The sequence below is a fragment of the Chiloscyllium plagiosum genome, chromosome 3 (genome assembly GCF_004010195.1).
Source record: "Chiloscyllium plagiosum isolate BGI_BamShark_2017 chromosome 3, ASM401019v2, whole genome shotgun sequence".
In the NCBI taxonomy this organism is placed as follows: Eukaryota; Metazoa; Chordata; class Chondrichthyes; order Orectolobiformes; family Hemiscylliidae; genus Chiloscyllium; species Chiloscyllium plagiosum.
The window spans coordinates 116,826,352-116,839,357 of record NC_057712.1 but is presented as its reverse complement, the minus strand read 5'-3'; the positions used below and the strand labels follow the sequence as shown (position 1 = coordinate 116,839,357).

The following is a 13,006-nucleotide window of genomic DNA, read 5'->3' as shown; positions in this document are numbered from 1 at the left end:
AATGCGAGGTGCTGCATTTTGGGAAAGCAAATCTTAGCAGGACTTATACACTTAATGGTAAGGTCCTAGGGAGTGTTGCTGAACAAAGAGAACTTGGAGTGCAGATTCATAGCTCCTTGAAAGTGGAGTCACAGGTAGATAGGATAGTGAAGAAGGTGTTTGATATGCTTTCCTTTATTGGTCAGAGTATTGAGTACAGGAGTTGTGAGGTCATGTTGCTGCTGTACAGGACATTGGTTAGGCCACTGTTGGAGTACAGTTCTGGTCTCTTTCCTGTTGGAAAGATGTTGTGAAACTTGAAAGGGTTCAGAAAAGATTTACAAAGATGTTGCCAGGTTTGGAGGATTTGAGCTATAGGGAGAGACTTAATAGGGTAGGGCTGTTTTCCCTGGAGCGTCGGAGGCTAAGGGGTGACCTTACAGAGGTTTACAAAATCATGAGGGGAATGGGGTGGGGGAGTCCAAACATCGAGGACATAGATTTAGGGTGAGAGGGGAAAGATATAAAAGAGACCTAAGGGGCAACCTTTTCATACAGAGGGTGGTACATTTATGGAATGAGCTGCCAGAGGATGTGGTGGAAGCTGGTACAATTGTAACATTTATTTGGATGGGTATATGAATAGGAAGGGTTTGGAGGGATATGGGCCGGGTGCTGGCAGGTGGGACTAGATTGGGTTGGGATATCTGGTCGGCATGGACGGGTTGGGCCAAAGAGTCTGTTTCCATGCTGTACATCTCTATGACTCTACGTCTTTAAGTCAGGATGGTGTGTGGCTGGTGGGTTTGGTGTGGAGGGCAGACCCTGGTGACAGGGTCTGAGCGGGGTGGGTTCAGTGTGCAGGGCAGGGTCTGAGAATCATTCTATGTACAGAACCCCTGCCAATAGCGGAACCTTCCAGCAGGCAGAAGGTGTCTGAACATGATCATCTTCCCAGCCCACAGATACTCCACCCGGATGTTCCTGACAGCTTGCCCATGTGCTGTGAGCATGTGCTCATTACAGGAAAATTCTGGGGGTTATCATTGAACAGAAACTCAACTGGATTCACCTTACCAGTAGTGCATTGATCAAAGTGTTTTGAATTCTGCAATGAGCAACTCACCTCCTGACTCCCCAAAGCCTGTCCACCCGCTACAAGGCAGGAGTGTTGTGGAATACTCCCCATTTATCTGGATAAGTGCTGCTTTAGTAACACTCAAGAAGCCTGACAGCATCCAGGACAATGCAGCCCACTTGATTGACACTACATCCACAAATATCCACTCTTCCACTACCTGCGTTCGGTAACAGTAGAGTGGACCAGTTACAAGACACACTGCAAAAATTCAATAAGCTTCCTCAAACAGCACCTTCCAGATGTATGACCACACCACCCAGAAGGACAGAGATACATGGGAACACCACCAGTTTCCCTCCAAGCCATTCACCATTTTAACTTGGAAAGATATTACAGTTCCTTCAGTGTTATTGGGTCAAAATCCTGGAATTTCCTCCCTAACAGCATTGTGTATGTTCATTAAATGGATTGCAGTGACTCAAGAAGGTAATTCAACACCACCGCCTCAGAGTAGAAGTTGGGAAGATGTTTCCATTGGTCGGAGAGAATAGGACCAGAGTAAACGGAAGGCCTTTTAGAACAAAGATAAGGAGAAACTTCTTCAACCAGAGAGTGGTGAATCTGTGGAATTCACTGCCAAAGAAGGCTGTGGAGGCCAGGTCATTGAGTCTATTTAAGACACAGATAGATAGGTTCTTGATTGTCAAATGAATCAAGGATTATGGGGAGAATGGAGTTGAGAAACCTATCAGCCATGATTGAATGGTGGAGTAGACTTGATGGGCTGAATGGCCTAATTTCTGCTCCTATGTCTTATGGTCTTATGGTCCCAAGGGCAACTAGGGATGGGCAATAAATGCTGGCCCAACCAGCGCTGCTCAAGTCCCGTGAGCGAATGGGAATAAAATCGATCTCCATCAAGAAGGCTATGCTCCCCTTGTCTGCCTGTGAGAAAAGAGTGGAGGAGGGGAAGGTGTCATTCCTTTCACACACCTGCCTTCCCACCCAGTCAACTGCCACAACCCCCATCAGTTCCTGATGATGTTTGATGGTCTTTCCGACCAGCCTGGGGGAGTGGGTACAAAGCAGAGGTCAGCAGCAGCACAGGTAGGCACACATCACTACGACTTGTTTTTTGCCATGGCGTAGCCATTTATTAACTTATAAGATGATCACATGAGGGCATTTAACAGGCTTATGCACCGAGAGAAAATGGCTGGTGGAGCTTTTAACACTGCTGTACACACATCATAAAAATAGCTGCAGTTTAAAGATTAATCCCACATAAAGAGAACCTGCATTTATGAAACACCTGATTAAGATCCTCAGAAATGTCCCAGAAGTGTGGCAAACCAATAACAGGAAAGCTGGAGCAGAGGGAGGAATTGGAATCTGATAGGACATGGTGGGTGTGGCCAGTACTGAGCAGGAGCTAAAGGGTAACATTCTTACCCAGACATGTCAAGTAGCAGAGTTTGGGTCCAGTCTGAATTCTAAATACAGTCTGGGAAAGAAACAAGCACAAATACAGCCAGATTTAACACCATGTGAATGGCTTTAAAAGACATTTACTGCTAGTGTATATGTAAAACGTTGATTCTATTTTGCACACAGCCTGATTCGATAAATAGCAGAGGGATTACTACTGATTATAACGGTCTTGGTCATAGAAGGATTCACAGAGTTATACAACACAGAAAGACCCTTCAGTCCAATGTGTCCAGGCTGACCAGATATCCGAAACTGATTGAATCTCATTCACCAGCATTTGTCCCATATCCCTCTAAACCCTTCCTATTCATGCAACCCCGCAGACAGCTTCTAAATATTGTAATTGTACTTGTGACATTTTTACTAGAGAACTGCAGAAGTGGGGTGTGTTTAGCCAACACCAACCTGCATTATAGTTTGAGGATAAGAAGGGGGTTGTTTGAGGATGAGGGTTAAGGTAGTCCCATTAAGGGCAACTCCCTTTCCCGAATCTTCTCACAGAACAGTCAGTGATGGGTAAGATAGAGCTCTACGCTCAGATATCCAGTGTACAATGTTACTGGCACTTTGCAGCTCATTTCAGCTTGCAGAAGGTAGGTACCTGTATGATAGGGGATTAAAAAACAATATATGTCAGTTGTAAGTGAGGACTCCTCTATCCAACGATTTGTGTCTGACACATTGAATTGGAGAGAAGCGAGCAGCCTCTACTGAACCTCCATATCTCTAGTTGGTGGAACTACCATTTGAACCAGATAAGTACATATCCATCTTGTAATTAGGGATAACACTGGCAGTACAGCCATACTGAGATGTTCTATTCATTGTCCAATATGTAAGAGGATCCGAGAACAGCCTGGACATGAAGAGTGTTGGGTAAAAACAATGACTGCAGATGCTGGAAACCAGATTCTGGATCAGTGGTGCTGGAAGAGCACAGCAATTCAGGCAGCATCCGAGGAGCAGTAAAATCGACGTTTCGGGCAAAAGCCCTTCATCAGGAATACCATTTTACTGCTCCTCGGATGCTGCCTGAACTGCTGTGCTCTTCCAGCATCACTAATCCAGAACATGAAGAGTGCTGGATCAGCCATGATCCAATTGAATGTCGATGCAGGCTCAGGGGGCCGAATGGCCTACTCCTGCTCCTATTTCTTACGGCCATATGGCCTTACTATCAGATACTTGAACCAGGTGGATACAGTTATTGATTGACCAGCCTTCCTACCTTATTGATGACAACTGGATGCTTAGACCTGTCACTGGGGATTGGCATTTCTCCTCCTTGAAATCCATTTATCCTGGCATCGGTTCACTGGATTGGCAGTGGGACGTTTAACAAACAAGATGGGAATGGCAACCAGCATGTGCTGGGTTCTGTTAATCTGTGCCCACAATCTCTGAGTTCAGACAATTCGAGTTGGTGACTTTGGGGAGAGACGTTGTACCACACACTGACCAACCACAACCTCCACTTGTGCAGTTTTCTCAGTCCTTCGGTTTGATGGTGAATCATGCTGATGGCAATCTATGTAAGTCAGATAGTCAGCTACCTAAACAAAAAAAAAAGTCATGGGATCTTCATATCAGGAAGTTAGGAAGTCACATCACCAGCAGCGTCTCTAATAATCCAGTATTCCCTCAACACTGCAGTGAAGGAACTGCCTGAATGCTTTGCTCACATTCAGGAATCGTGTATGAAGCTAAAGTCTAATGGCTCAGGTGAAAATGTTTCTAACGAGGTAAAACTGGCAGAGAGGTGCAAGATGCCCTCATGTTACAAAAACAAAACACCTCAAACATATGGCAGATCCAAGGAGAAAGTGAGGACCGCAGGTGCTGGAGAGTGTGGTGCTGGAAAAGCGCAGCAGGTCAGGCAACATCCAAGGAGCAGGAAAATCGACGTTTCGGGCATAAGCCCCTCATCGGCAATCAGAATATGGTTGATATAATCCCATTCTTTCAAGACTGACACGACAATCTAAAAGCATTTACAAAGATGGAGTCTAATTTAGCTTCCGATAGTGCAATAAAGTGTGAGAGTAGATTCAAATCCCTCCATGGCAGATGGTGAAATTTGCATTCCATAACAATCTGGAAATAGGAGGACACCCATACAGGCCTCAGCTCTGCCTGTCTTTTTGTCGGCTACGTAGAACAGTCCATCTTCTGTAGTTACACCGGCACCACTCCCCACCTCTTCCTCCGCTATATTGGCGCCACCTCATGCTCCCGCGAGGAGGTTGAGCAATTCATCAACTTCACCAACACATTCCACTCCAACCTTAAATTCATCTGGACCATCTCAGAGACCTCCCTCCCCTTCCTGGACCTCTCCATCTCCATTAATGACAACTGACTCAACACTGACATTTTTTCACAAACCCACCGACTCCCACAGACTTCCCACCCTACTTCCTGCAAAAATGTCATCCCGTATTCCCAATTCCTCTGCCTCCGCTGTATCTCCTCCCAGGAGGACCAGTTCCACCACAGAACACACCAGGTGGCCCTACAATGCATCTCATCCACGTTCTGCACCTCCACCCTCAAACCCCACCCCTCCAACCATAACAAGGACAGAAACCCCCGGTCCTCAACTTCCACACCACCAACCTCTGCATAAACCACATCGTCCGCCGACATTTCTGCCACCTACAAATGGACCCCACCACCAGGGATATATTTCCCTCCCCACCCCTATCTGCCTTCTGCAAAGACCATTCCCTTCATGACTACCTGGTCAGGTCCATGCCCCCCAACAACCCACCTTCCCCTCCTGGCACCTTCCCCTGCCACCGCAGGAATCGTAAAACCTGTGCCCTCACCTCCATCCAAGGCCCCAAAGGAGCCTTCCATATCCATTAAAGTTTCACCCGCACTTCCACACGTCATTTATTGTATCCGTTGCTCCTGATGTGGTCTCCTTTACATTGGGGAGACTGGGCGCCTCCTAGCAGAGCGCTTTAGGGAACATCTCCGGGACACCTGCACCAATCAACCCCACTGCCCCGTAGCCCAACATTTCAACTCCCCCTCCCACTCTGCCGAGGACATGGAGGTCCTGGGCATCCTTCACCGCCGCTCCCTCACCACCCGATGCCTGGAGGAAGAACGCCTCATCTTCCGCCTCGGAACACTTCAACCCCAGGGCATCAATGTGGACTTCAACAGTTTCCTCATTTCCTCTTCCCCCACCTCACCCTAGTTCCAACCTTCCAGCTCAGCACCATCCTGTCGTAGTGGCTAATCGTCCTTCCCACCTATCGACTCCACCCTCCCCTCTGACCTATCACCTCCATTCCCACCCCCATTCACCTATTGTACTCCTGGCTACCTTCCCCCCCAGCCCCACCCCCCCTCCCATTTAACTCTCCACCTCAGAGGCATCCTGACCCATTCTTGGTGAAGGGCTTTTGCTGGAAATGTCAATTTTTCTGCACCTCGGATGCTGCCTGACCTGCTGTGCTTTTCCAGCACCACTCTAGTCTTGACTCTGATCTCCAGCATCTGCAGTCCTCAGTTTTGTCCACTCCTGGAAATAGGAGTCTAATGATGACCATGAAACCATTGCTGATTTGTCAGAAAAAAGCCAACACTAATGTCCTTTCGGGAGGGAAATCTGCTATCCTTACTCGGTCTGGCCCAAGTGTGACTCCAGACCCACAGCAAATGTGGTTGACTCTTAAACCAAAAGACTAAATGTCTGAAAATCTCAGCAGGTCTGGCGGTGTCTGTAAGGAGAGGAAAGAGCTAACGTTTCGAGTCTAACTGACCCTTTGTCAAAGCTTCCTCCCTTTTTTTAGCTTTGACAAAGGGTCAGTTAGACTCGAAACGTCAGCTCTTTCCTCTCCTTACCGACACTGCCAGACCTGCTGAGATTTTCCAGCATTTTCTCTTTTGGGTTCAGATTCCAGCATCTGCAGTAATTTTCTTTTATCCAGTGGTTGACTCTAAACTGTCCTCTGAGCAACTGGGGTTGGAAAATAAATGCTGGCCCAGACTGTGACACCCTCATCCTGTGAATGAACTAAAAAGAGACAGAGCTGGTGGAATTATTCAACCAATAAAATCCAGAATCAGAAGCCAGTTTCAGCAAGATTAGCTTCACCTTTTACTTTCTAAAGTCCTTTAGGGAAGGACATCTGCTGTTCTTATCTGGTCTATCCTATTTGTCACTCCAAACTCACAGCTTGTGCTTAACTCTAAACTGCCTCTTGAAATGGGGCTCTCAGTTGATGGGTATTTGGGGATGGATGATAAGGTTTAGCCTAACCAGCGCCCCCTGTAGGGCATGAAACCGTAAACTGTAACTTGGGATTGCTCACAGTAAATTGGAAAGTGGAATCTTTCATAGTGACATCTGGTGCTATTAAGGTGAATGTGTGGCTTTGCCAGAGCCACCAACACAGATTCATCTTAATAGTATCAGATGTCATTGAGTGCAGTTCGGTTATGGGAAGAGATTTGTTTTCTTATACCGAAGCAAATAGCTCTTGGGAGAGGGACAGCCTAACAGACTCGGAATAAACAAGTATGAAATAGCTGACATTCTTCTGGGTTATCGTTTTAAGATGTCACATGATCAGTCATTGATTGTTTTGATGATTATCTTGAAGCCAGTCGGGTATAAATAAGATGCAATCTGCTCAGTGTACCTGAGATGGAGGTTTTCCTTACTCACTTGTGGGATGTGGCCATCACTGGCTGGTCAGTAATTCTTATTGCCTGTCCCCTAGCTCCCCTTGAGAAGGTGATGGTGACCTGCTGTGTTGAGCCGGTGAAGTGCACGTGCTGTAGGTCGATGGACAATGCACCAAGGGAGGGAATTCCTAATTCAGTATCAGTCTGTCAGCAATCGAAGCTCCTTCATAGAATCATAGAAACCTGTGCCACAGGAGAAGGTTACACAGGTCATTGTACCTACGCTGGGCCTTTGAAAGAGGAGACTCAATGAGTGCCACAACTCTGGTCTTTGGTGGTAACCCTGTAAACTCCTCAACCTCAGATACCTGTCCGACTCTACTTTAAAGTTACTTATGGAATATACAGCCACCATTTTTTTCAGGTAGAGCCAACCATCCTCTGAGTGAAAGAACATCTCCACATCTCCCCTCTTAGGGTGGCACGGGTACCCGAGATCCAGAAGCCTGACTACCCTGGCCAACCTATCGTCTCAGCCTGCTCCATCCCCAACGAAAACCTCTCCACATATCTTCAGGACACCACCCACGCCCTCCACCTCTTCCAAGACTTCCGTTTCCCCAGTCCCCAATGCCTCATCTTCACCATGGATATCCAGTCCCTCTACACCTCCATCTGCCATGACCAGGGCCTCCAAGCCCTCCATTTCGTCCGTCCTCTCCCAACGTCCACAACACTGACACTCTTATTCATTTGGCTGAACTGGTCCTCACCCTCAACAATTTCTCCTTCGAATCCTCCCACTTCCTCCAGATGAAAGGTGTAGCAATGGGCACCCGCATGGGCCCCAGCTATGCCTGTCTCTTTGTCAGTTACGTAGAACAGTCCATCTTCCGTAGTTACACCAGCACCACTCCCCATCTCTTCCTCCGCTATATTGATGACTACATTGGTGCCACCTCATGCTCCCATGAGGAGGTCGAACAGTTCATCAATTTCACCAACACATTCCACCCTAACTTTAAATTCACCTGGGCCATCTCGAACACCTTCCTCCCCTTCCTAGACCTCTCCATCTTGATCCACAAGGACCAACTCAACACTGACATTTTTTACAAACCCACCGATTCCCACAGCTACCTGGATTATACCTCCTCCCACCCTACCTCCTGCAAAAAAAAAATTCCTCTGCCTCCGCCGTATCTGCTCCCAGGAGGACCAGTTCCACCACAGGACACACCTGATGGCCAGCTTCATTAAAGACTGAAATTTCCCCTACAATGTGGTTGAAGATGCCCTCCAACACATCTCATCCATGTCCTGCACCTCCGCCCTCAAACCCCACCCCTCCAAACGCAACAAGGACAGAACCTCCAGTCCTCACCTTCCACCCCACCAAACTCCGCATAAATCGCATCATCAACCGACATTTCCACCACCTCCAAATGGACCCCACCACCAGGTATATATTTTCTTCCCCATCCCTATCCACTTTCCGCAAAGACCATTCCCTCTGTGACTACCTGGTCAGGTCCATGCCCCCGAACAACCCATCCTCAAGGGCCTGGCACCTTCCCCTGTCACCATAGGAATTGCAAAACTGCGCCCACACCTCCCTCCTCACCTCCATCCAAGGCCCCAAAGGAGCCTTCCACATCTATCAAAGTTTCACCTGCACTTCCACCAATGTCATTTATCATATCCGTTGCTCCCAATGCAGTCTCCTCTACATTGGGGAGACCGGATGCCTTCTCGCAGAGTGCTTCAGAGAACATCTCCGGGACATCCACACCAATCAACCCCACCACCCCGAGTTCAAACATTTCAACTCCCCCTCCCACTCTGCCGAGGTCATGCAGGTCCTGGCCCTCCTTCATCACCACTCCCTCACCACCTGATGCCTGGAAGAAGAATGCCTCATCTTCTGACTCAGGACCCTTCAACCCTAGGGCATCAATGTGGACTTTACCAGTTTCCTCATTTCCCGTCCCCCCCCCTTGCCCCAGTTCCAACCTGCCACCTCACCTCCATCCAAGGCCCCAAAGGAGCCTTCCACATCCATCAAAGTTTCACCTGCTCTTCCACACATGTCATTTATTGTATCCATTGCTCCCGATGCAGTCTCATCTACATTGGGGAGACTGCATGCCTTCTCGCAGAGCGCTTCAGAGAATATCTCCGGGACACCACTGCCCTGTGCTGAACATTTCAATCCCCCCTCCCACTCTGCCAAGGACATGCAGGTCCTGGGCCTCCTCCATCGCCACTCCCTCACCACCTGGAGGAAGAACGCCTTATTTTCCACCTCGGGTCCCTCAACCCCAGGGCATCAATGTGGACTTCACCACCTCATTTCCATTTTACCCCAGTTCCAACTTTCCAGCTCAGCACCATCCTCATGACTTATCCCACTTGTAAATCTACCTTCCCGTCTATCCACTCATCCTCCTCTCCGACCTATCACTTTCATCCCCGCCTCCATCCACCTATTGTACTCTTAGCTACTTTCTCCCCAGGCCCACCCCCCTCCCATTTATCTCTCCAACCCTAAGGCTCCCAGCCTCATTCCTGATGAAGGGCTCTGGCCCAAAACGTCGATTCTCCTGCTTCTCGGATGCTGCCTGACCTGCTGTGTTTTTCCAGCACCACACTCTCGACTCTGGTCTCCAGCATCTGCAGACCTCACTTGCTCCCAGTGGTTAGCACTGTTAACTCACAGCGCCAGAGACCCAGGATTCAATTCCACCCTCACACGACTATCACGTTCTCCTCGTGTCTGCGTGGATTTCCTCTCACAATCCAAAGATGTGCAGTTTAGGTGGATTGGCCATGCTAAATTACCCCATAGGATCCAGCAATGTGCAGGCTAGGTGCATTAGCCATGGGAAATGCAGGGTTACAAGGATGGGGTGGGTCTGGGTGGGGTGCTGTTTGGAGGATCAGTGTAGACTCAATGGGCTGAATGGTCTACTTCTACACTGTAGGGATTCTGTGAGGTATCCACCATCTCCAGTTATTAACTCACATGTTAGAGGGAATATTTCTTTTCCCGTATATGCTCACAAAATCTCTTACAATTTGAAATCAATTATGTCACCTTTGTTCCAAGTAGAGCAGTTCTAATTTTTTCCAATATTTGCTCATATTCAAGGGAGCTGATGCCTGGTAGCATCCTGGTAAATCGTCTCTATATTCTTTCCAGCATCTGGATATCTTTCCAGACAGTTAGTGCCCAGAATTGTTCACAATATTGCAAATGAGGTCTAACTACATTTCTGTTATGATCTCTTCACTTTTATACTCTAGGCATTGATCTATAAACTCAAGTGAAGAATATGTCTTGTTAACCTAATATCGTAAAGACTTACACATATGTGGACACTGGGATGGTTGGTTGGCTCAGTTGACTGAGGAGCAGAGTAAAGTTAGAGCTCACTGGTCATACCAGCTGTGGTAGTTCATGGAGGTCTGCTTTCTTTCCTTACCTCTGTGCTTGTGGAGTGATTATCCAAAGCTGTACATATTCATTGTTTCTCTGTTTCTAATGAAGAGAGATGCCCAAGGTTCTTTGTGGCCTATATCTCCATATATATGTGGACATCATTACCTCCCTGCTCACTTAAACTTTTCAAACTCTTGCCTTTTATGATGCCTTACTGCAAAGAGTAGCACTTCACATGTCTCCGTATTGACCGCTATCTGCCATGCCTCTGACCATTTTGTCACCTACTACTTCACCAAGTTTCATACAATCTGAAAACTTTCAAACACAGTACCCAACACCTCTTCTGCAGATTGCAGGGAACACTGGGCCCAAAACTGGACCCAATGTTTCCCACCTCCGTCACCCCTATCCTGCTTGTGACACTTGTCCTCTCTGCTCCTTTCTCCCCACAACACTGGACCAATACCTGGAGGAGGTACATTTGCAAAGAAGAGAACAATGGAAGAAGATGGGCCAAGGTTTGGGAAGGGGGTCTCAAGTAACAGCTTCAGCTGAAAAGGTGCCACCAGCATCAGTGAAAAGTGGGCTTTCTCTCAGTCATCTCTATTATTCTATTAAATCGTTGCAATGTGCAATCCCAATCTTTATTTTCTCTGAGTAACATATAGGGAAAAAATACATTAAAATCTTCATGTTAAACCACTATTGCTTTGTGACCATGAATTATAATTGGGTTAGATAATATGTAATACTAACTATTTCCTTTCACTTTGCAGATATTTGCATTTGCAGCAACTGTGCTCTATGTTGCTCATGCAGTGTTCTCATTCAAAAGGTGGAAATCAGTGTAACTGTCTCCGAGCTGGATGGAAAGTGAACGTTCAAGTTGTGAAAAACATCTCAGAAAGTCGATTTGTCTCCTCTCAATGTATATCACAGCCATACGATTATGTATTGAAAATGGGGTGTTAATTTTGTTCTGTTAAAGTGTAATCTTGTTGTAATCTTCCTGTATTTTTTCCATTATTTCTGTTCCCCACATCCCAGCCACTTTTCCAGACCCATCCTGCTCTTTGTGACAGATTGTGCAACTGTCAGGAGTTCTGGGGCAATTACGGACAGCAGAAGGAATTCTGCTCCAAATCCAGCTCAACCCAGATCAATGGGAGAGCATACTTTCAATTTATGTTCAAGGGGGTTTGGAGGGTTTGAGCTATAGGGAGAGGCTGAACAGGCTGGGGCTGTTTTCCCTGGAGCGTCGGAGGCTGAGGGGTGACCTTGTAGAGGTTTATAAAATCATGAGGGGCATGGATAGGATAAATAGGCAAGGTCTTTCTCCTAGGGTAGGGGAAGTCCAAAACTAGAGGGTATAGGTTTAAGGTGAGATTTAAAAGGAAAGATTTAAAAGGGGCATAAGGGGTAACTTTTTCATGCAGAGGATGGTGACTGCCGGAGGAAGCAGTAGAGGCTGGTACAATTACAACATTTAAACGGCTTCCAGCTTGGTACACAAATAGTGAGGGTTTAGAGGGACATGGGCCAAATGCTGATAAATGGGACTAGATTAATTGAGGATAACTGATTGACACGGACAGGTTGGACCAGGAGTCTGTACAACTCTATGACGCTATGATTTATGAGGAGAAAGCGAGCGCTGCAGATGCTGGAGATCAGACTCGAGAGTGTGGTGCTGGAAAAGCACAGCCGGTCAGGCAGAATCTAAGGAGCAGGAGAATTGACGTTTTGGGCATAAGCTGTTCATCAAGAAGGGCTTATGCCCGAAAAATCGATTATCCTGCTCCTCGAATGCTGTCTGACCTTTTCTGACCTCGAATGCTTTTCCAGCATCACACTCTCGATTCTATGATCTATGACCAAGACAATTGACGTGGCTTGTCAGATTCCCTTTACTACATGTCAGTATGATATAAAACCTGGCACATCTCCCATTGGAGATGGGGACGGGTCATATTTGGGTATAGTCACCCACCCCTCCCGTCAGTTACCACCCTTCTCCAAACTGGAAAGTACCATGCAAGACAACAGAAACATTCAAAAATTCTCCCGTCAAACCCTGACAGGTTGTGCACTACCTAAGATTCGCTTTCATCCAATGTTCAGGAAGCAATTGATCCATTGTGTCTGTCAGTCCCAAACTTTGACCAACCTGGCAAACTAGAAACAAAACACTGAGGATGCTGAACTCTGAAATAAACACAGAAAATGCTGGAGCCCCCCAACATGTCTGGCAGTGCCCAGTTCATGAAGTGCTCCGTCGACTCCATTTCTCAGTATTTTCTGGTTTTGTTGTCAATTTGTGAAATGTAACTATGTGGAAGTGACATGAAATGTCAACCACTCGCATT

General features: G+C 47.1%; 1 protein-coding gene across 1 annotated transcript in view; it reads left to right on the top strand.

Moving 5' to 3' along the window:
• The window catches only part of LOC122548680 (myelin and lymphocyte protein-like), a 27,462-nt gene extending 15,818 nt beyond the window's left edge, over positions 1-11,644 (top strand). The window contains exon 4 of the mRNA XM_043687508.1: positions 11,417-11,644. Coding sequence (XP_043543443.1) covers positions 11,417-11,491 — 75 coding nt within the window. The 3' untranslated portion in view covers positions 11,492-11,644. The remainder of the gene's footprint in view (positions 1-11,416) is intronic.
• The last annotated feature ends 1,362 nt before the right edge of the window (positions 11,645-13,006 follow it).